General features: G+C 43.1%; 1 protein-coding gene across 1 annotated transcript in view; it reads right to left on the bottom strand.

Moving 5' to 3' along the window:
- Positions 1-416: 416 nt before the first annotated feature.
- TMEM120B (transmembrane protein 120B) overlaps positions 417-24,634 on the bottom strand; it is a 41,145-nt gene continuing 16,927 nt past the window's right edge. Inside the window, exons 6-12 of the mRNA XM_050923951.1 lie at positions 21,583-21,672; positions 12,231-12,296; positions 11,127-11,188; positions 9,738-9,830; positions 7,111-7,175; positions 3,287-3,355; positions 417-1,256 (exon numbers count right to left, since the gene is read on the bottom strand). Of these exons, the coding sequence (XP_050779908.1) occupies positions 1,143-1,256; positions 3,287-3,355; positions 7,111-7,175; positions 9,738-9,830; positions 11,127-11,188; positions 12,231-12,296; positions 21,583-21,672 (559 nt within the window). The 3' untranslated portion in view covers positions 417-1,142. The remainder of the gene's footprint in view (positions 1,257-3,286; positions 3,356-7,110; positions 7,176-9,737; positions 9,831-11,126; positions 11,189-12,230; positions 12,297-21,582; positions 21,673-24,634) is intronic.

The raw sequence follows: 24,634 nt of genomic DNA, 5'->3' as shown, positions 1-24,634 counted from the left end.
TAAGATGTAGATGTGTGTTTTCTTAGCGAAGAGGGATACAATTTTTTTCACTGCACAGCAAGCTATAGCATATAGGCAAAAATTCAGTATACAGTACTCTAAAAAATGCCTGAGATTGACAAATACAGTGGTACTAATTCTATTTACCTTATCCAGTGCACTAAGTGCCCCATAAACAACTATGTAGGTGAAACCAGACACACAGTCGCTATACTCTCAAATGAATTGCACACAGGAAAATAATAAGACAAAACACTATATCACAAATGAAATTAGGAGAAGGAGAAAATTAAACTACAGTAATTAAAGGCCCAAGTGCAGCAATTTCAGCCTTCGGTCAGAGCCATTTTCAGAAGAACATGGTTTTGGAAAACAATGGTAAAAGTAACATTTAAAAGAAGGTCTTGAAACAGCTCTGTGTTGTATTATTTATTTTGTGCGTTTTTCAGGGTTGACCAGATTACCTGATCTCTAGCTGAATATCACCAGGCTTCCTGCAAACAAAGTCAATGACAAAACATTTAAACCATTAACTTAAAGTTTGTTCTTTAAATAGTTTTTAAAAAGTGTGCATAGCAGCATGGTACAAATATGGGCAAGTTTCACAGTACACACAGTTTAGCATAGGCCACTGAAAATGTAGTGTTTTAATCAACAGTTTTAGAAATAAATGTTAGGTCTGCATTACTGGTTGACCTAAAACATTATTAAAGTTTTACTAATGTAGTACCTGGAATTTCAGAAATAAAACCAAACAATGCTGGATCAAAAAACCCAGCCCAAAAACAGAACAAGAGATGAAGGAACAGAATTACAGTAAATATCACTTTCTCCCAAGACTGGTGTTTTTTCTGGCAGGTGCATGCCACATTACTGCTGTATATACAAAGGAAAAACACCAAATGTGTTTTGTATTAAATACACTTAAATAATAGGGCTGCAGGCTGGAGAGCAGTGCTTGCATAATACTGTACAGCAGTCTGTGCTGGGAGAGTTCACATTCTTAGCATAACACGAACAGGATTTCTTCCAAGGTTTATTTGCAATATAGCTGTAGTTTACCAGGTTCAGTCTGAAATTATTTGCTGAGAGTGGAAAGAAGAGAGATGCCACATTTTAGTGTCCACCATTGCAACCCAGTTTCACAGTTTCTTCATTTCATCTTTGTTTTTCTGAAGCTTAGTGTGCACCACTTTTAAAGTGGTAAGAAAGTTTCCAAGGAAGAGCAGTAGAAATGTGAGAGCGAGTACAAAAACCTGGGGGTGGGAGGAAAAAAACAAAACACAAAAAAATGATGATCCATTTGTTAAAAATCTTCCAATTATGACAGCAGTTACATTTGAAAGGGTTTTTTTAAATAAAGGAGGTCCTGGCCATAAGTAACACCCCCTCACCCCACCCCAGGCAAACTGTATACTTGCTTTAAAAAGTGAATCACTATATATGAAAGTTGTATACAAAATGACAGTTCTTCCCTTCGACATGGGTTCTATGGAAGGGGGTTTATAGTCTTTCCATGCAATAGGACAAAGTCTGATATACTGGGTGTTTTCCAGCTCTGACGTCTATTGTCCTATTTTATAACCAACAACATTTGTCCTTAAGTAAGTAAAGACAAGGAGGTAACCAAATCTCATGTCTCACATTGTACATAGAATTTGGGAAGGACTGTCCTGGTCTCTGCCCCACCACCAGACCTACAATTCTGTTAGCAGTAGTCGGAGCAATGGGCACATATAGAAGGAGAAGATCCTAGTCCAATATATAGAACTCACATGGATTATTCAGTTAATAAGTGTACACTTTTATCATGATCATTTAAATGGGATTTTACAGCCTTTAACAAAAAGTTTACTACATTTATACACAGATTATTTTTAAACTACTTCACTGTCTGGGAGATGTCATGGTCCAGTTCAACTACTCTGAAGAAAGTGGGGTTGTTCATGCTTATGCCAGGGCTATATTTAGTCCCAAGCCTCAGCATATGTAGGAACGTCCATTTATATGAGAGGAATTACATGCATAAGAAGAAGAAATCAAGCTAACATTGGAGGGTGCATCCCTCCTCTTTTACTGGGAAATAAAATCTGAATGCTAGATTGTGTGATGGAGCTGGGGCCTAGGGCCTGCTGAATTTAAAAAAACACAGCCCATCACATGAGATTCCCTGCCCTACTGGGTGTGCAATGACTCTAAATTTCATTTGGATTCACAGATTCAAAGGCCAGAAGGTATCAGAAGGTCTGATCTCCCTGTAGAACAGACCAAAGAACTCCCCAAATATTCCTTTTGAAGAAGAATATATCTTATAGAAAAGAGTCCAATCTTGATTTAAGGGTTGTTAATGATGGAAAATCCACCATGACTCTTGGCAAATTGCTCCAGTGGTTAATTGTCACTTAAGAATGTACACCTTATTTCCAATTTCTCTATTTTCAACTTCCAGACAGTGGATCATGTGAGACTTTTCTCTGCTAGACTGAAGAGCCAATCATCAAATATTTGTTCCCCATGTAAGTACTTATAATCAAATCATGCCCCCTCAACCTCCTTTCTGTTAAACTAAATATATTGAGCTCTTTGAGTCTATCACTACAAGGCATGTTTTCTAATCCTTTAATTGTTCTCATGGCTCGTCTCTGAACCCGCTCTAATTTATCAACATCCTTCTTGAATTGTGGGCACCAGAACTGGACATAGCCTTCCAGCAGTGGTCACACCAGGGCCAAATACAGAGGTAAAATATCCTCTCTACACCTATTTGAGATTGCCCTGTTTATACTCCCAAGATTGCATTAGCTTTTTTGGCCACAGAGTCACACTGGGAGTTCATGTTCAGCCAATTATCCACCACAATCCCCACATCTTTCAGAGTCACTATTTCCCAGGATAGAGTCCCCCTCACGTAAGTATGGCTTACATTCTTTGTTCCTAGGATGTATACATTTCTATTTAGCCATATCACAATACATATTGTTTGCTTGAGCCCATCTTACTAAGCGATTCACATCATTCTGTATCAAGATCAATACAAGCAACTGAATTCTAGAAAATATGTACGTGTTGTTGGCAATGAGGAACACTAAGTAGAAGAGTGTCAGCATCCGTAAAGATATAGTAATAAAGTGGATACTGCCATATTCTCTATACCTACTTTCTGTTTGGTATTGTATTCAACTGATACAAAGGAAGTTATTCTGACAAATTCTATGTCAATTTTCAGACTAAGGCATTTGGATCAATATGATAAGAGTTCTTGTTTATTGTAAATAGAGTTACCTACCTGCCATTCTTTGCATTCCGTATGCCTAGACAGTTCAAAGAGTGTGATTGCATTATAGAGCTGCCAAAACTAAGAGACGAGAGAGAGACCACTTCATTAAAAATATAATAAAAATTATTGTTAAACGGTTTAGGCTGCTGTCAAATAGTAATTAGCACAGCAAGGGAAGCTACTTGACATGCTGGCGTCCCCTTTGGCAAGAGAAAAAAAAAATCTATTGAATTTTGGAAGCCACAGCTATGTATGAGGTACAGGTAAGATACTTATTGCTGACCATGAAGGATTATGTAAAACATTGCATAGATATTTATATTTAAGTCTGGTTCTTCAACAAGTCAGCACATTAACGTGACTCAGGCTTTTCACACACAAGTGCATCCTATTGTAGGATGTTCATTTACAGGTGCAATCCCTGTGAGTGAGAGGGCTGATGAATCTTATCTTAAAAAATAAAATTTAAAAAAAGTATCAAAAGAATTAAAATGTTTTAAAGAGTTTGAGTTTGTTGTAGGAATTAGTCTTGAATGAACCACAGCAGCAAAGCAACAGAGAGCCTCCCTCTTAAGACAGATCAAGAATAATCAATTTCTCCCAGGTAGATTTTCCAACTGTAGTTTTGTCTACAAGAAGGGAGGAATAGTTCTATATTTTTAGTCCCTTTTCTTATTTAAAATTTTATACTGCACCCAGTATCACCATGTTATTACGTATGTATCCATGGCACATCTTTTGTACCAGCTGGCATAGAGGCAAGGGGATATTTGACCTATGACCCACAACCATTGTGGAAGTAAATAAATACCTCCAATGTCCCCAACCACCAAATAAAAATGAAGCCAGAGGGGGGCAGGGGGAAAATTTGTCCTCAAAGTAATAAAAGTGGATTCAGGGAGACTGAAAAACTGCACAGCTGATCAAGAAGCCAGGTGACCTGTCACTAAGAGGGACTGAAACTGTTCCTTACAGTTTTCAGGCAATTTGTTCAAGAACTGAGACACTGCCTTCCAATCTGAATAGTTACACCAGGCCAAGAGGGCCTGGTGGTCAGCAATATGAAGATGTAACCTCCACCCCCACATACACCTTGAATAAACCTCTCTCCCTAAAAGGTTTAACTGCTTTGCATCCTTCTCTGGGGGGAGGCGAACAGAGGGCAAACAGGGGGCATAGCCTTAGCTTGACCTTGACAGTGCCTTTCATTTACCATGGCCACCACCAATGAGCATGGTGAAGGGTGTGAATAAACCTGGTATTTGTGCTCTAGTGCACAGAGACTTGATGGTCTGCATTATCATCTCATGTACAGGAAAGGCTGAAGCAGCTGGGTGCAAAACATCTATCAGCTTGTGAGGATTCTCCTCCGCCAGCTCCACTGAATGCCAAGAGATGTGTCCATTCTTTTCAGTAACTTAATAGTCACCCAGAACTAAGGAGGAAGCTTCTGGTGGGAGCACGTCGTCCGGCGATGAGGATGACATATTCAGAGGAGGCAAGGCAGAACCCTCCCAGGGCTGATCGTGCACTGCTGAGGCAAACTGCTGGCACAAGGCTGGTTGGGGAAGGTCCAGCCATTCTGTGTCTGGAGGCTGTTTTGCACCAACCATTAGTGGTCCCTTGGTATCAGGTGGGAAGCCTCCCTTCTTGACGATCTGCTTCTATGAAGAAGCAGAGATGTTCAATGCTGGTGGCATTCCCCAAGGCATCCAATATGGCCAGTGAGGTGGCTGACAGTATCAGAAGCCAGTTATGCCTAGGTCAGGGTTCCCTATCCCTTGATCTGCCCTTGACAGAGCAATTTCTGTGAGAGCAGGAGGTGGCCCTGGACTCTTTGAAGTGGGAAACCTGACTTTGACTATGAGTAAAAATACTCCCAAATCCTAGGTGGTGTGGTACCAGGAGGAGTCCTCAGAGTCCAGGATCTATGTCAAGACTGCAGAACCAGTGGCAGCATTGAAGGCTTCCTAGACAGTGGTACCATGAGATGAGGTGAAGGTGCCGTATCCTGGGCCTACTGAGAACGCCAATGAGTGCAGTACCTGGCCTGAGACCGATGGGGACGTAACAGACCCTGACGTTGGTGCTGATGGCCACCACACTTGTGATGGTGCCAGAAGACGATCTTTGCCCTGAATCAGTGGCAATGGAAGAATGGCACTGAAATGGACAGCTGCCCCACCATAAGCAGTGACGACTCATCTACTGCCATCAGTCATGAGATGACTCCTGTATGCACCCCTGGACTATTGAGATGGCCAACAGCTCAGCCCTGTGAGAGGTACTGCGAGCTAGTACAAGAAATGGCAAGCTGAAGGGCACGCACTATATCATAGGTACCAGAGTGGCCTTCCACTCCAGAGGAGACCCGTACCAGGACTTCAAAGAAGTCAGTGCGTTCTTATGCTTCAAAGGATGGGAGTGGTCTGCGGTCTTGCGCCTTGAAAATGATGGCCCTGGTGAAGGGGATCTCCTGTAGTCCGTCTGCTGGAGAGACCACAGAAGCACTCCTACAGGAGGAGGTCAATAAGCTCCCTTGTGCCAAATGAGGGGGTTCCCTGATGCCAGGCAAAGAGCCATGATAAGTTAGCTAAGGCTCTCTTCTCTCTGCTTCTTGTTCTGGATTGGAAGCCACAGAAGATCAGACACCTGTCTCTAATGTGACCCTCACCCAAGCATTTTAAATAGCAAGTCCTCAGGTCACTAATAGGCATTGGTTCATGGCAGTGGAAGCAGGGCTTAAAACCTGGAGACCTTGACATAAGTTCTCACAGTACTGGGCAAGGCCCAGAGTCCTGCTGTAGCCAAAGAAAATTAAAAAGCTAAAAAGAAAAAGGATGTCCAAAGACTAAAAACAGTGAGTACCGCTAAATGAAAAAAAAAAAAAAAGCTAACTAGAAGGGTACATCTACACTACCTGCCAGATCAGCAGGTAGCCATTGATCCATAGGGGATCGATTTATCGCGTGTAGTGTAGACGCGATAAATCGATCCCTGATCGCTCTCCCGTTGACTACTGAACTCCAGCTCGGCGAGAGGTGGAAGCAAAGTCAACGGGGGAGCCGCGGCAATCAACCCCGCGCCGTGAGGACGCAAGGTAAGTCGAACTAAGATACATCGACTTCAGCTACAAGAATAGTGTAGCTGAAGTCGACATATCTTACGTTGATCCCCTGCCCCACACCAGTGTAGATCAGGCCTAAGTAACTGTTCAGAGGGGAATGAGGCTGTAAAGCCCAGGAGACCTCCGACTACCAGCCTCAGAAGGTAAGAAGAACAAAAGGATGGGTGGGGTGAGTTGTGATTTACCCCCTGGGCTCAGGGCATGAGGAAGCCAGTGGACATGTGGGGCTGCCTCTAAGGTAACCACTAGGAAAACTCTCTGGCACTGATGCATGAGACATGCATACATCTACACAGCATAAGGGACATATGCAATCACTAAAAGAAAAAGAGGGGGGTGCCAGGTAACCAAACAGAAGAACTCCAGTGGCGAACGCCTCTAATTACAAAGGTTGAAAGTCTTCTTCATGATCTCATATGGAAAACACAACCAGATGTATTTTCATGAAAAGAAAGCAAAATCCAGTGACTACAGATTTCTGGAATAATCTGTGTCACACTAGTCTTCCTACTTTCAACCATTTCTTAACTTCTTTCTAAAAGGGATATTCAATTCCCAGCTCTGGAACACAGTTACCATATGCACTATGTGATCCAAGAGGCAATTTTGCATTTTGCAACAATTACAGCACTAAGAACTCTGAAAATCCCTGGTCTTTGTGTTCAAATAAAACAAATCAGTGCAGGAGCCAGGTTCTCCAACTTACATGCCCGAAGAACAGGAAGGGAAGAAGGAAGGTCAGCCCTCGCCACATCCAAGACTGAAATCCTTCTGTAAAACCAGAACAACAGGAGACACAAATAAATTAGTACCTACAGGCCCCACCACTCTCCTGCACCATCATCTGTTTTTACTTTCTATGGGTATGTCTACACTACGGGATTAGTCCGATTTTACATAAACAGGTTTTGTAAAACAGATTGTATAAAGTCGAGTGCACGCGGCCACATTAAGCACATTAATTCGGCGGTGTGCGTCCATGGTCCGAGGCTAGCGTCGATTTCCGGAGTGTTGCATTGTGGGTAGCTATTCCGTAGCTATCCCATAGTTTCCACAGTCTCCCCTGCCCATTGGAATTCTGGGTTGAGATCCCAGTGCCTGATGGGGCAAAAATCATTGTCGCGGGTGGTTCTGGGTAAATGTCGTCACTCATTCCCTCCTCCGGGAAAACAAGGGCAGAAAATCATTTCGCGCCCTTTTTCCCTGGATTGCCCTGGCAGATGCCATAGCACGGCAACCCTGGAGCCCGTTCAGCCTTTTTTTTTTTTTTTTTTTTAAACTGTCACCCTATGTGTACTGGATGCCGCTGACAGAGGCGTTACTGCAGCGCTACACAGCAGCATTCGTTTGCTTTTGCATGATAGCAGAGACAGTTATCAGTCGTTCTGTACCATCTGCTGCTATCATGTGTGCCCGTGGCTGAGGTCGGCCGGAGGTGCAAAGGCAAAAATGGGAATGACTCCCCGAGTCAATCCCTCCTTTATGGTTTCTAAAAATAGAGTAAGTCCTGCCTAGAATATGGGGCAAGTGTACTAGAGAACCAGTGTATCAGAGAGCACAGCTGCTCCGTGTCAGATCCCGCAGAAATGATGAGCTGCATGCCATTCACAGGGGGTGCCCCTGCAACAACCCCACCCGTTGCTTCCCTCCTCCCCCAACCTTCCTGGGCTACCGTGGCAGTGTCCCCCCCATGTGTCATGAAGTTATAAAGAATGCAGGAATAAGAAACAGTGACTTGTTAGTGAGATAAAATGAGGGGGAGGCAGCCTCCCGCTGCTATGACAGTCCAGGCAAGACATTAAATGGTGCGGGGGAGAGAAGCCCAGCATGCCGCTGCTATTATAGTCCAGGCAGTACAGAATCTTTTCTTTACACATGAAAGGGAGGGGGCTGATGGAGCTCAGCCCCCAGTTGCTATGATGAGGACGGTTACCAGCCATTCTGTCCCATCTACTGGGAATGACCAGGAATCATTCCTATTTTTACCCAGGCGTCCCCAGCCAGCCTCACCTGAGGCCAGCCAGGAGCACTCACGGGCTGATGGTGACGACGGATAGCAGTCGTATTATACCGTCTGCCACCGGGGAGCGGAGAAGAGCAGATACTGCTCTTCAGTGCTGCAGCATCGCGTCTACCACCAGCATTCAGTAGACATAGGGTGACATTGAAAAAAGTCAAGAAACAATTTCTTTCCCTTTTCTTTCACGTGGTGGTGGGGAGGGAGTAAATTGACGAGCTATACCCTGAACCACACCAGACAATGTGTTTGAACCGACAGGCACTGGGAGCTCAGCCAAGAATGCAAATACTTTTTGGAAACTGCTGTGGACTGTGGGATAGCTAGAGTCCTCAGTACCCCCTCCCTCCCTCCATGAGCGTCCATTTGATTCTTTGGCTTTCCGTTACGCTTGTCACGCAGCACTGTGTAGCCTGGAGATTTTTTTCAAACGCTTTGGCATTTCGTCTTCTGGAACAGAGCTGTGATAGAACAGATTTGTCTCCCCATACAGCGATCAGATCTAGTATCTCCCGTACGGCCCATGCTGGAGCTCTTTTTGGATTTGGGACTGCATCGCCACCCGTGCTAATCAGAGCTCCACGCTGGGCAAACAAGAAAAGTAATTCAAAAGTTCACGGGGCTTTTGCTGTTTACTTGGCCACTGCATCTGAGTTCAGATGGCTGTCCAGAGCAGTCACAGTGGAGCACTGTGGGATACCACCCAGAGGCCAATACCGTCGATTTGCGGCCACACTAACCCTAATCCAATATGGTAATACCGATTTCAGTGCTACTCCTCTCGTTGGGGAGGAGTACAGAAACCAATTTAAAGAGCCCTTTATACCAATATAAAGGGCCTCGTAGTGTGGACGGGTGAGCCGTTAAATCGGTTTAACGCTGCTAAAATCAGTTTAAACGCGTAGTGTAGACCAGGCCTATGTCTTCTTCAGATAAGATGTTCAGGACAAGGAGCTCTGCATTTTATGTAAACCACCCTGGATGCCTATGGCTCTATATAAGAAGACAAATGACAAAGATGTAATTTTTACATTTAAGATTACAAAGCCTTCAATATATCAGTTAATACTATCCTTTTTGTCCAACATAAGGAAAGGGTCATAAATCATTTAGTTTTAGTCTCCTGTTGCTACACCTACATACCCAAAATGAGCTGGGCAGGATAGTGGAATGATGCTAGGAAGGCTTTGAGATAGCCTTTTTTCACTTCCACAGAGTTTTTGAGAAATCACATTTAAAACTTTAAGTCAATTAGCTGCTGAATGTAACTTAAACGGTTTTTGTAAAGCTAAGTTAGGGGTTACAAAAACACCCACCTACTGTAAGATCCAAGTGGTTTCTTTTCCCTAATGCACAGAGTCTGTAAAGGCAGCCACTTTGATAATAATATTGTAGGAACTGCACACAGCCTGGAAACCAAAGGAATTATTCATTTTAGTCGGAACTGGGCGAGAGAAAACAAAATCATGTTGCACTGGCAACTCTAACATGAACAGTAAGAAGAGTTAATTCATTGCTATCAGCTAACTTAGGCCTGGTCCACACTAAAAAGTTAGGTCGACCCACCTACATGGCTCAGAGGTGTGAAAAATCCATACCCCTGAGCCATGTAGTTAAGCTGGTCTAACACCCCACTCCCCCTGCCCCGATTAAATAGAAGAATTCTTCAACTGACCACAGGCGGCGGGTTATATGGGCTCGACGTGCCCGGGCTCCAGGAATATTCAGGGCCGGGTACCCTGCTCCAGCAATATTTGGAGCTAGGTCTCTCCCCCGGCCCTGCCTGGATTGGGTCCTGGCCCCCGCGGGTCTCCCCCCACCGCCCCGCCACGTCCCTGCCTGGAGCAGGTCCCGGTCTCCGCCTTCCACCCCTCCCCCTGCGTCCCCCCTCCGCCGTGTCCCTGCCTGCTCTGCTCATGCTGCCAGAGAATGGCTGCAGAACTGCTGTCTGCTGCCACAAGGTCCTAGCGCCTGCCATCCACTAATGGCAGGGCAGGCTGCCCTTACCCTGTTCTTCTGCCCTAGCCCTGAGCCTCTCCAACGCCCCAAACCCCTCATCCCCAGCCAGAGCCCTCATCCCCCTGCACCCTAATCCTCATCCCCAGCCAGAGCCCTCCCCGCAGCACGAACCCCTCCTCAGCCCCAACCCTCATTCCCCTGCAGCCTGAGCCTCTGCCCCAGCGTGCACCACCTCCCCCTTCCTACACCCCCACCACCAGCCCAGAGCCTGCACCCAAACTCCGTCCCAAAGCCTGCAGCCCTCACCCCCTCCTGCACACCCACCCCCTGCCCCAGCCCGGAGCCTGCACCCAGCACCCAAACTCCTTCCCAAAGCCTGCACCCCTCCTGCACCCTAATCCCCAGCCCAGGACCTGCACGCCAGACCTCCCCCCTGAAAACCCGCCCAGAGCCTTAGGCAGGTGGAGGTGGAAGTGGAGTTTGAGGGGTGGGTTCTGGGCACCACCAAAATTTCTACAAACTTGCCTCCCATGCAACTGACCTAGCGCTATCAGCATAGCTACTGCCTCTCGGTGGCACAGGTAGTATCTATAATGAAGCACTATAACAGTGCCCCTGAAGTGTTTCAACTGTAGACAAGCCCTTAGTTTAATACTAATGATCCTCTAGGAACCTCAGTATTTAAGCAGCAGAAGTGCAGAGAATCCATATTTCATTCAAGAACTAACAAGGTAAGATATACTTACTCTGAAAAATTGAAAATGCTAAAAATTGATTGCGAAACATTTGGTACATGAGTCCATCCGGCCTGATAGAAAGGGGGGATAAAAATAAAAAAAGAAAGATTCAGACTTTTGGTTTAATAAGAAAACACAAAAACTAATATAAAGTTCCTTCTCCTTTTTTCAGTCAAGTCTGATGCCATCAGTGAATGACATAAAGCAGTTATTCTTGTTATCCAGTGTGGCCCACTAGGCTGCAGATCTCAGCTTGTACCAAAGCATATGGCAAAGTTTATGATGTCAGTAAATGTCTAAATCACAACAACTCTGGGTTGCAGGCAATTTATCTCATTGGGTTTCCCTGGGTTCTTTTCTCTAACTGGGAATGTTGCCTTTTCTTGTTAATTAAATGGAATATTCTATAGCCAGTGATCAAATCATTAAGCAATATTTGCAAAAAAGCCAAATCAAAATAGGTGTGTGCACTTGACGGGAGAAGTAATTTTTTTATTGTTTTAATAAAAACTATTTCTGTTCCTGTGGTTTTAATAAAGAAGTTAAATAGTGACTGAAATGAAAGTATTTTTTTTTATTAAACACATATACAAAAAGATTGTAAATGAGACTATTTTAATCAAGGTTTTGTTAAATTACACAAAACATTCAAATTGTTTGCACACAATCACCCTAACTAGGAGATAAAAATTAAACCCAAAACAAAACCACAAGTTTGAATGTTACTTTCATTTTGCTGAACCCAGATTATAAACAAGTAAAAAAAAACCAAAAATGTATTGAATATAATTCATGTCATTTATTGTCTATATAGAGAGAGATTTATCTGCTTGTTCTTTAATATAAATTTCTTAGCTCTTTATATAGAGCACAAATCAGGGAGATTCAGACATTTTGCTGTCCCCATTACAGCTACTGAGCTGTTGTTTTAATGGAGCTGTAACTGAACTCTCCAGTAGTTCTATATTAAACATTCCAAATGTCACACCAGAGAAAACATAAGGCACAAAGCTACAGCAAGTACCTGGGAAGACACGTTTATACCAGGTCACTTTAGGTGCATCTAAGGGGGGTTTAAAATCGTTTATGAAAATCTGTCAGCAGAGAACTTACCATGTTAACATTACTCCAGATAGAAATGTGGAGACATAATGATGAGACACCCACCAGCCCTTAATCCTTAAAAGAAAAGAAAAGAAAAAACAAAACACAGTTAATTAAGAAGGAGAGTGGGCAGGAAAGTCACAAATATGCACCCTAAATATAAAACCAGTCTTTCAATATTGAGATGGAATGTGACTGGCATAAACTGAAGAAAGTTATCAATCTGAGCAGAATGTGCTAAAATAGTCTGGTCAGGTCAGTACAAACCATTTCTTGAGCTAGGATGAAAATCAATCAGTATAAAATAAATGAGGTTTGGAAAAAAAAAAAAAACAGGAACATCACACAGTCTTGAGTCAAAACAATCTACCACTGTGAGATTAAATACATAGTCTATTCAGTGTTACTGGGAGGCAAAAGCAGCCATTGTTTTATCTTTACAGTTCACAACTGTAACTGTCAACAAAATTGCAAGAAATACCAAGAAAGCCCACAGTTCCCATTCATTCTCAGTCACCAAAAAAAAAACAAAAAAAAAACAAAAAAAAACAAAAAAAAAAAAAAAAACACCACCAGTGAGCAGCAGACTTATCCTCCCCAACCAGATCCCATCAGGAACAACATTCCAATCGCTCTCAATTCTGGGTTCAGACCATTGGCCTCTCCATTTTCCTCAGCATACATAATGGATATATTTTGTCGGTGATGCTCTCAGAGGTGACTGAACCCCACCCCACATTTTAATTATGTAATAATAGCAGAGAGTCATTTGAAGTCTGAGTAAGCACCATTACCTCTGTCTCTCTCTCACACCCCCACCAGCCTAGAGAGAGAGAGAGAGAGAGAGAGAGAGAGAATGAATGCCCTCTTCTGGGCACCACCTGCCTAACCAGCAACATCCATGCACGCCTTAGGCCTGCAAGCTACTTTATTTTAGAGGATGTGACAGAAGTGACTGTGTGCAGCAGGAAATGGAGTGGTATTCTGCTGAACCCACACACGCAGGAAAGGGATGTGATATTCAGAGGCAGAACACACACACACCCCTTATTTTCTAACTGATATTGCACAAGTTGCATCAGCAACACACTAAGGGAACTCAGGTGAGTGAGAGAGAGGGCATAGCTACACTACACTTTGCTGACAAAAGTTACAGTGGTCTACATGGCTATTACACATGCATACTTGGCACCTTGCACTGGCGCTGCAAGTACTCACCAGGAGTGCTTGTGTCAATGCACGGCACAGTGCACCATGAATAAGTATCCCAGCATGCAACTCACCACCATCCATCGCACTGTCTTTTGGGAAGTTTTGGCAATGCATGGTGGGGCAGAAACAAGTTACACAGGAGACTGTAAGCAAGAGGTCAACTTCCCAGGATCCAACTTTCTCCACCCCACATCATCACTATCACATAATTTGTACCACTTTTGAAAGTCTCACAAACACACACAGGACTTATTGCTGTCCACCACGTGTGACAGAAGCATGGAGCCTGCACAGCTCTGCACTCGTCATGAGCACTGCAAACACAAGCAGCACAATCCTCCAGTATTTGCAGAACGACAAGAACCACTGCGAGGAACAGGACAAAGTCCTGGACGTCAGATTGCTGTGAGATACAGTAAGAACCAATTCAAGATTGTTGGTGGCATTCACAGAACAGGTGTAAATGGTGGAGCACCGCTTCTGGGCCCAAAGAATAAGTACTAAATGGTGGAATCACACCATTATGAAGATTTGGGATGATGAGCAGTGGCTTCAAAACTTTCGGAAGCACAAGAGCACATTCCTGGATCTGTGCGCTGAGCTCAGCCCAGCCCTCCAATGCAGGGACACCACAAATGAGAATTGCACTGACAATGGAAAACCAAGTGGTGATCACACTATAGAAACGTGCAACGCTGGATTGCTGCTGTGAGAAATCATTTTGGAGTCGGAAAATCCACTCTGGGGAGGGGAAGTCATGCAAGTGTGAAGGGCCATTAATAGACTTCTGCTACACGTGACTGTGACTCTTGGCAACATGCAGGACAAAAATGAATGGATTTTCAGCAATGAGGTTCCCGAACTGTGGTGGAGCAATAGACAGCATGCATATCCCCATTCTGGCACCACACCCCTTTGCCACAACCCCTTTTTCTGTGGTTATGCAAGCTCTTATGGATCACTGGGGACACTTCACTGACATCAGTGTTGGCTGATCAGGAAAGGCACATGATGTTTGCACCGCTAAGCTACAGGCAGGGACTTTCCCCACCGGCGGATCACCTTTGCTGATGCTGAAATGCCAACAGTGATCCTGGGGGTCTCAGCCTACCGCTTACTCCCCTAGCTCATGAAGCCGTACACCATACACCTCGACAACACGAAGGAAAGATTCAACTACTGGCTCAAGCAGGCGCAAAATGACAGCCAAATGTGCTTTTGGTAGACTGAAGTGATGCTGGTGTTGTTTACTTACAAGATTGAATCTCAGTGAGAAAAATATCACAATGGTTACAGCTGCCCGCTGTGTCCTGAATGATGTCTGAATTTGAACAGCCAGATACAAGGCTATCAAAAAAGCTCAACATGGAGCTACACAGCTCAGGGAGGCTTTGAAAGAGCACTTAACAAGAGTCACAATAATGTGTTGTGGTGTACTGTGCTCTGCCTTGCCCTGAAGTTCAAGAACCTGTTAAGAACGGTGTGGCACTTGGTGCATTATCAGTGTTGTATTCATAGATGCACACCGATTACTTTTGTGGATCATGCTGTACATTTATGATTATTACACTGTTTGAAGTAGCTCATAGGATCAATGACAAAGCGTACAATCACAATAAGTGGGTGCTTTCAGTACTGCCAGCCATTCTCCAGGAATTATTTTCCAAATAATAATAATTTTATTAAGTAACAACACTTCAGAAAAAGATCTGAGAAATTTAAAAGCAAATATATTACAACCTTAATACATTTATGAAACAGAGCATAAAGAATGGGATGGAACATTCATGTCGATGTTCGCTATACATACAGCAACTATAGCTGAAGTTGTGTTGGTCCACGATGTCTCCCGTGTGGAGGGCTAGGGATGCGTCCCTGATGCCACGTAGAATGTTGACGGGGCGTAGGGAGTTGCTATACTGGAGTTCTCCATGGACTGCAAAGGGAGATTAACCTGGGATTGTGGACCCTGTAGGTCCACTAGTGTCTGCAGCATCTGTGTTTGCTGTCGGAGATGCTCCATTATGTCCTGGTGTTTCTCACTAGTGTCTGCAATATTCATCCTCCAGGCCTCTGTTCACGGTCTGACGCAGCTCTAGCTTCCAGAATCTCACTGAAATTGTCATCCTGGGTTCTCTATTCCTCCTTCTGCCCTTAAGCAGCTGCAGATAAAACAGACAGAGGTGACTATACTGAAACAGTACAACAGAAAGCAAAAGTTAAAGTTCAGAACTCCCTTCCCTTGCTCTCCTAAAGTTTTAAACAAGACATGCTTACTGACACTTCTGCTTCAGAGTGCCTGTGCATGGCCCCACTCACATGGTGAGTATGGCTGGCCAAGGCTGAGGGAAATGAGGTGGGAATTGCATGAAACTGAGTATTTGGCAATGGCACTGAACACTGTCACAAGTTTCCACAGGTGGTGGTGATTTTAGCTGATCTCTCACTTCTGAGAGTAACAAAGGCACAGACAACACAGTTGCTGCTGGCGTTCCAAAGTCGCCTGAGCCAGTATGCTGCTAACCTGTTTATGAAATGCTGCCTGCCAAAATTATCGCATGGAAAAGAGTCCTTCCTCAGAGGAAGAAATAAGGCTGCCATCCCTAGAAACCTTTCGGAGAAGACTGAAAAGTATCTCAGTGGAAGTTTCACTGAGATCTCTCAGGAGAATTCAAGAGACAACCCCAGGTACATAAACTGCTCCATAAGGAGTCCCCTGCTTAACTCCACAGGGGAATGAAAAGCAGGTGTGACCTGTTGTACCATTAGCTCTTTTAGTACAAATAAAAGAAAGGAAAGTCGATAGCTATGTCCTGCTAAGTTGGGGGCACCATCACTGTAATGGGAAATACATTTACACACTTACCCAAGGTTCTTCCCCTTGTATCAGGTTCACCTGTACTTGACTGTTAGGACTGACTAGACCGTGGAGTCTCAAACAGGTCCTGGCTCACAGCACAGCTCAACAATCTCCCCGCTCACGGTCACACGTCCCCGATCCTCCCTCTTCTCCTCCTCCTTGCTGTTCACACCAGGAGCCAATGACTCAGACTCCTTGGAGACGTGCAAGATGCTGGTGGGGTTTCCTCCAAGTACAGCATGCAGTTCTTTGTAAAAGTGGTAGATCTGTGGCTCAGCATCAAGTTGACTGTTGGCCTCCCTGACTTTCTGGTATGCCTGCCACAATTCCTTCGCTTTCGCACAGCACTGCTGCTGCTCCCTATCAGACCCCTTCTCCTGCATCCCCCATTCAATCTGCTCATAGACGTCCATGTTTCTATGGCCGATTTGTGGCTGTGCCTTGTTTGCTTCTTTACGGTGCATAACAAAGGCCTGACATGGTTTGGGGTTTTTTGTTTTTTTAAATTAAAAATACAGAAGCCAACAGCAGAAATCCAGGTCACGTCTGACATTTTCCCTAGAAGACTACAGACAACTGGGGAACTGGTAGGATGACATCAGATATGTCATCAAAGTGAAACCTAGTTCAAAAGAAGTTAAACAATATTTATTCAGATTGTTTTAAAACTCTGAATTAAACAGCCAAACAGTTTTGGGAGGAAAGATCTGTGGTAAAGATTTAACATCTCTGCTTCAATTAAAGGCAGGTAAAAGTCACAATCCACATCTGAGACCTCCAGTGATTGCCCATCCAACCAGGGAACACCAACCTTATGTTCTTGAAATTTAAGACAAAATGCAAGCAGAAATACAAAGAACTACCCAAAAAAACCCTTTCTGAAATTCTTTATTAGAAAGATGCCCCATTCCCTCAACCACCATGTGCAGCTAATATTTAAATGGTTAAACCTCTTAATGTAAACCACATGCCATTTGATATCATTAATGGTCTAGAGCAGTGGGTTTCAAACTTTTTTTCTGGTGACCCAGTTGAAGAAAATTATTGGTGCCCATGACCTAATGGAGCTAGGGATGAGGGGTCTGGGGTATGGGAGGGGCTTAGGGCTGGGGCAGAGGGTTGGGGTGCAGTAGTGAGGACTGCGGGGATGATGAGAAGGGTCAGGGCTCTGGACTGGGGGTGTGGGTTCTGGGTTAGGGCCAGGGATGAGCGTTTTGGGATGCAGGAAGGGCTCCGGGTTTGGGGGGCTCAGGGCTGGGGCAGGAGATTGGGGTGCATGGTTGGGGTCCAGTCTTACCTCAAGTGACTCTTGGTCAGCAGCACAGCGGTGGTGCTGAGGCAGGCTTCTTGTCTGTCCTGGCACCGCAGACCACGCTGCGCCTTGGAAGCAGCCAGCAGCAGGTCTGGCTCCTAGGTGGAGGCACGCGAGCAGCTCCACGCGACTTTCGCCGCAGGCACACACACACACCCACCACCACCAGATCCCACTGGCCAGGAACGAGCCAATGGGAGTGCAGAGCAGGTGCTCAGGGGAGGGGCAGCATGCAGAGCCCCGTGACGCCCACTCCCCACCACCTAGGAGCCAGACCTGCTGCTGGCCACTTCCGGGGTGCAGCACAGTGTCAGAACAGGTAGGGACTAGCCTACCTTAGCCAGGCAGCACTGCAGTCTAGACTTTTAAAGGGCCCCATCAGCGGTGCTAACCAGATCCACCACGACCCAGTGCCTTACATTCCATGACCCAGTACTGGGTCGTGACCTGCAGTTTGAAAACCACTAGTCTAGAGACAACTGCTTTCCTGAAATTAAACTAGAAGCAAAATAGAAGGTTTTTAAAAAACAGTACTGTGGCTACATTTGTTAATTTTATGCCAGTACGCTGGTACTTGTAAAAAATTGTTGCTACAATCCTGTGATTATATTCAGTTTTGTAGCTTCATCTATAATACGGATTAATTTAGATGAATCATCTCTGAAGACTGCAAGCAATTGTATTAGCTAATTAGGCATGAGTTTCCCCAGAAATGTTTTGTTCACGCATCCTTCAACCACCACTCCATATGGAGGTTTCCTGCCTCTCCATTTTCAGTATGTAACAGGAGAAATGACTTTAATACAAGGCTTTGGAAAAGTGACTGATTGAGATAACTGGACATAAACTCCTCCTAGTTCGTCATTAAAGCCCAGTAAACATTCTGCACCTCATTTATTACTGCTTAATTATATGTATGCTGTGCTGTCAACACAAGTCTTCTACCACCACCATTTTAGTTGGTTTACTCATGTATTAAGTTCAATTAAGAGGGAGTTTATAAGCCATTTAGTTCCCCAGGGTGGTGTTTATTGGACAAGGATGCACACGTGAAGTTGAAGTAAAGTGGTTTTGCTTATTCAAAGTGTCCAAAGAAGCCAAACTGGAGAGAGAACTAATTAATACAGCAGCAGGGGTGTGTGTGTGTGTGTGTGTGTGTGTGTGTGTGTGTGTGTGTGTGTGTGTGTGTGTGTACGTACGAGCGCGCATGTTTATTCATTATCAAGATTGTGTGCGTTTTCCCTTTCCCTAGTGAGGGTCAATCTACAATGGATGAGTAGCAAAACAGCAGGGGGCCATCAGATCTGACTTCACAAGCAATAATGTGTCTCTCTTACACCAGTGTACATAAGAAATAATGAAGTTAGAGTGACACCAGTGTAAAACTGGTGTGAGAAGAACACGGTGACCCAATTATTGTCCTTTCTAGCCAGGCACTTGAGGAATGTGAGTTGGCTGGCTACTAGGACATTGGGAAGAGGTCCTGAAATGGCACTAGGTATAACCACTGCTAAAAGTATATGCAGCACAGCACATCTCAGCATTTGCACTGGTTTATTACAGATGTCCTGTGGAATATACACAACGCTTAAACAACAAAATCAGGCAAAAAGTCATCTGGCAGAGTGTTGTTTCATGTCTCATGGAGTGAGTTTGTTTTTTAATGGCTATATATCCAGCCATAAGAAGGGGAATGAAGGACATCCCTAGTTCAAAGCCACTATTAGTAATGTTTCTTTGGAATATTGTAGGACTCTGAGGATGCAACTACACTCCGGACTAGGGAATCTGAACATTGAGGGGGAAGGGTCATGGACGTCACGTCCCCTGGAAGTGCAAGGTTATTCCCTAATATGGTTTGACTGAAAGGATGCTGTCAACTTGATTTATCTCAAATTTACTGACTGTCACCTGTTTTTGTTTTTTTAGGAGGGGGACGAGAGTGGATTCTGTTTTGTTTTTTTAATTCACTGCTCTAAATACTATGAAATTATTTTTTAAATTCCTTTGAAATAAGATTCAAGAGATTTTTCTGCTCCTCCATTAATGTTTATAAAAGGCTCTTCAGCCAGAGAGAGACTGACTGACTATAAGGGGAACAGTGAAACTGGCTACTCACAAAGTGCTGTCATATGCATTAAATAACTGAATTGAAAAAACAGAAAAATTTTCATGCATTTTTTCAGTTATAGTAATGTTCCAGTTATTAGTACCATCTAGCACTACAGACAGTCACACCTAAGTATATATTTTGGGGAACATTAGCAGTTTTCATGTTGATGATGTAACTTGAATTGGCAACACTGGAAACTTCCTAAGAGCAACTCCAGCTATAAATGAATCTGAAAATAATTTACAATATTTATATTGAAAGCATACATTTTAAAAGAGGAAACATTAGATAAAAACCAGTTTAGACTATGAGGTTAAAGAAATAGTATTTGGGGGGCTTTTGTTTATTTTTAATTTCTAACAGGTGTGTACTATTTTGACCTATTATATCCACTTTAACATCTGATTCCCCCCACCCTTGTAGTTTAGATGCATGTTTTGCTATATGGTATATTGACCTCTATCAAGAAGTGGAAATGTGCTCTTTATCTATTTCTGCAACCAGATAAATCACATTACATAATCTAGATCACAGTTAGGCTTCTCTGCATTCTTTTTAGTATGGAATCAGAGTTTCTACTGTGATTTTAAAAGAAGGGTGAGCGATATTAATGCAGTTCCAAAATTACAAGGATTCTGGAAAGTTACAAAAATATAGTCTTTTGTAGGCTTTTCACTAAGATCAAGTGTAGCTTTTGGCTAAGATCAAGTGTCATCTCAGAGAATGTATACATTATTAAATTATGGGGGAGGCATCTAACATCTGCAGGGAGATGGAATCAGTGATGCAGATGATCTTCAGCTATGTCTTATGCTTACAATAGCATCACCTTAGACCAGGGGTGGGCAAACTTTTTGGCCTGAGGGCCACATCTAGGTATGGAAATGTATGGCAAGGCATGAATGCTCATGAAATTGGGGGTTGGAAATGAGGGGTTAGAGGTGCAGTAAGGTGCTCTGGTCTGGGACCAAGGGGTTCGGAGGGTGGGAGGGGGATCAGGATTGGGGTAGGGGTTCAAGACGGGGGTCAGGAGCGCATGCTCCGGGCAGCTTACCTCAAGCAGCTCCCAGAAGCCGCAGCATGTCCCCCCTCTGGCTCCTACGCAGAGGCGTGGCCAGGCAGCTCTGCGCGCTGCCCTGGCTGCAGGCTACGCCCCTGCCGCTCCCATTGGGCACAGTTCCTGGCTAATGGGAGCTGCGGGGACGGTACTTGGGGTGGGGGCAACATACAGAGCCCCGTGGCTGGCCCTACACATAGGAGCCGAAGGGGGACGTGACACTGCTTCTGGGAGCCGCACAGAGCGGGACAACCCCCAACCCCATATCCCAGCTGACGTTATGAGCTGCCCAGAGCAGGGCAAGCCCTGGACCATGCTCCCTAGTGGGAGCTCGAGGGTCTCATTAAAATGTCTGGAGGGCCGGATGCGGCCCCTGGGCCGTAGTTTGCCCACCTCTGCCTTAGACCGAGTTAAAGACGTGGGGAGGTAGTCAAAGGAAAGTAGAAAATTAAACCATATTTAGACTGTCAATCTTTTGCATTCACAGGAAATCCTACCAGTTCAATTTCTATAAAGACAGACTTGCTTATTATTAACTCACTAAAAACTAGATTATTAATAAAAGCACATTCACCACTCTGGTATAACGGATCAAGGCACAGTTTCTTCATAACTTGCCTTGTTTTTCTCATCCCCAAGTGGATGTGTGTGTTTGGAAATGGATGTTTAAAATGGTCAGATAAAAAGAAGGACTGTTCAGCAGGATTTTTATCCCAACCTCACTGAGACTTCAACAACAAACCATGTTTGCCTTTTTGTTTTAAGTGAATCCTGTGCTTTTAATTACTTTGGAATATCATACGGTACCTTGAGCCATTGCTGATGAGAATGCTTTCCCTTATTGTCAATGTGCAGTAATACCACACCAACAGGAAGTTAAACACTTCATCTGTCACCCTATTAAAAAGAGTAAACAAAAAAAACCCAACAACAAAAAAAGCCTTATGATAAATATCCATTTCAAAATTATTCTCCTCCCTATCCCAAGAACAGTGTAAGTGAAAAATAGTTTGTCTGAAACCACAGACATAAAGGCCCTGATCCTGCAAACCCTTAAGTACATGCCTAATGTTACACGACTAGTCCTGCTGAAAAACCCATACACAGCCCCTACACTGTGCCTTTTCTACAACAACTATGCAAATTTGTGGGGCGGGCGGGGGAGAGAAACAGACTCTGTTGCTCTGGGATACTGGGAAAGTGCTATGTGATAAAAGACCTGAGATCCCAGGCTGATGAGCAGGCGTGTAGAGATGACATTAATTCCATTTGAAGGAGAGAGTGCTCCATAGAAGAAGCAGATGATCCAATTTACACAGGCATTTTCAGTCTAATACAATGAGCAGATACTATTACATCTATATAAATCCAATCAACAGTAGAGCGCTGTACTCTGTTTTCAAGACCAGAAAAACTCCCCTATTTTGACATCCTAAAGTTTAAAGTCTAGATGACCCTGAGCATTTGTGTATTCCAGGTAATTATATCCTTAAATGATGGTGCATTCATGGAAGATTTAAAAGGGAACTTAGCAAAACTGGAGCCTGGCCCTCCAGTTAACAATTAAATACAAGAAGTTGTACAATGCCAGAGACATTTTTTAAAATTTATGTTTAGAAAGGACAACATTTGCTTTGATTTGCACATTCCCCTGCAACGTTTGCAGTCCCAAAATTATAATGCTGTCATAGAGCATGACCACCAGCAAGAAAAAAAAAATAAATTAAAAAAAAAAAAAAATCAATGAGTCTACCATTCTCCAAGCGGAGCTAAATACATAAACAAATAATTAAATAGTAGAACTGTCAATTAATTGCAATTAATTCACACGATAAACTCAAACTAATTAATCACAATTAAAGATTTAACCATGCTGTTAAACAAAGAGACTACCAATTGAAATGTATTAAATATTTTAGATGTTTTTCTACATTTTCATATACATCTTGGATTTGTGTTGTAATTGAAATCAAAGTGTATATTTTTATTACAAATATTAGCATTGTAAAAATGATAAACAGAAGAAATAGTGTTTTTCAATTCACCTCATACGAAGTACTGTAGTGTAATCTCTTTGCCCTGAAAGTGCAACTTACATAACTGCACTCAAAAACAAAACAATGTAAAACTTCAGAGGCTACAAGTGTACTCAGTCCTACTTCTTGTTCAGCCAATTGCTCAGACAAACAAAAACAAGGAGTCAGGTGGCACCTTAAAGGCTAATAGATTTATTTGGGCATTATTTGATGCATGTGAAGAAGTGGGTTTTTTACCCACAAAAGCTTATGCCCAAATAAATATTTTAGTCTTTAAGATGCCACTGGACTCCTCATTGTTTTTGTGGATACAGACCAGCACAGCTACCCCTCTGATACTCAGACAAACAAAAAGAACAAGAGTACCTGTGGCACCTTAGAGACTAACAAATAAATTTGTTAGTCTCTAAGGTGCCACAGGTACTCTTGTTCTTTTTGTGGATACAGACTAACACGGCTGCTACTCTGAAATCAGACAAACAAGTTTGTTTACATTTACAGGAGATAATGCTGCCCTCTTCACAAGAATGTGAGAACAAGCATTTGCACGGCACTTTTGTAGCCAGCATTGTAAGGTATTTATGTGCCAGATATGCTAAACATTCATATGCCCCTTCATGCTTTGGCCACCATTCCAAAGGACATGCTTCCTTGCTGATGCTCATTAAAAAAAGTGTGTTAATTAAATTTGACTGAACTTCTTGGATGAGAATTGTATGTCCCCTGCTCTGTTTTACCCACATTCTGCCATATACTTCAAGTAACAGCACTCTTGGACAATGACCTAGCACATGTTCATTTTAAGAACACTTTCACTGCAGATTTGACAAAACACAAAGAAGGTACCAATGTGAGATTTGTAAAGATAGCTACAGCACTTGACCCATAATTTAAGAATCTGAAGTGCCTTCCGAAATCTCAGAGGGACGAGGCGTGGATCATGCTTTCATAAGTCTTATAAGAGCAACACTTCAATGTGGAAACTATAGAACCCAAACCACCAAAAAAGAAAATCAACCGTCTGCTGTTGGAATCTGACTCAGATAATGAAAATGAACATGTGTCAGTTCATACTGCTTTGGATATTTTTTTAATTTTTTTTTTTTTTTTTAAAAGCAGAACCCATCATCAACATGAACACATGTCCCCTGAATGGTTGTTGAAGCATGCACATCTGGCACGTAAATATCTTGCAATGCCAGCTACAACAGTGCCATGAGAACACTTGTTCTCACTTTCAGGTGACATTGTGCACAAGAAGCGGGCAGCATTATCTCCTGCAAATGTAAACAAACTTGTTTGTCTGAGTGAGTGGCTGAACAAGTAGAACTGAGTGGACTTGCAAGCTCTAAAATTTTAGATCGTTTTATTTTTGTACACAATATTTTTGTACATAATTCTATATTTGTAAGTTCAACTTTCATGATAAAGAGATTGCACTATAGTACTTGTATTAGGTGAATTGGAAAATACTATTTCTTTTATCTTGTTAGAGTGCAAACACTTGTAATAAAAAATAAATATAAAGTGAGCACTGTACACTTCGTATTCTGTGTTGTAATTAAAATCAATATATTTGAAAAATGTAGAAGACATCCAAAAATATTTAAATAAATGGTATTCTATTATTGTTTAACAGTGTGAATAATCACGATTAATTTTTTTAAATCACTTGACGGCCCTATTAAATAGTAAATTTAAAAATTCTTTCAGCTGTAATAATTTATGGTTCAAAGGAAAGCAAATTGGTTTTAAAAGATATGGTGCCTGATCCTCCAAATATTTCCACGTGAATAATTTTTATGTACATAATAGCTCCACTG

This window comes from Gopherus flavomarginatus, chromosome 15 (genome assembly GCF_025201925.1).
Source record: "Gopherus flavomarginatus isolate rGopFla2 chromosome 15, rGopFla2.mat.asm, whole genome shotgun sequence".
Lineage (NCBI taxonomy): Eukaryota > Metazoa > Chordata > Testudines > Testudinidae > Gopherus > Gopherus flavomarginatus.
This window is presented reverse-complemented; position numbering and strand designations above follow the sequence as displayed.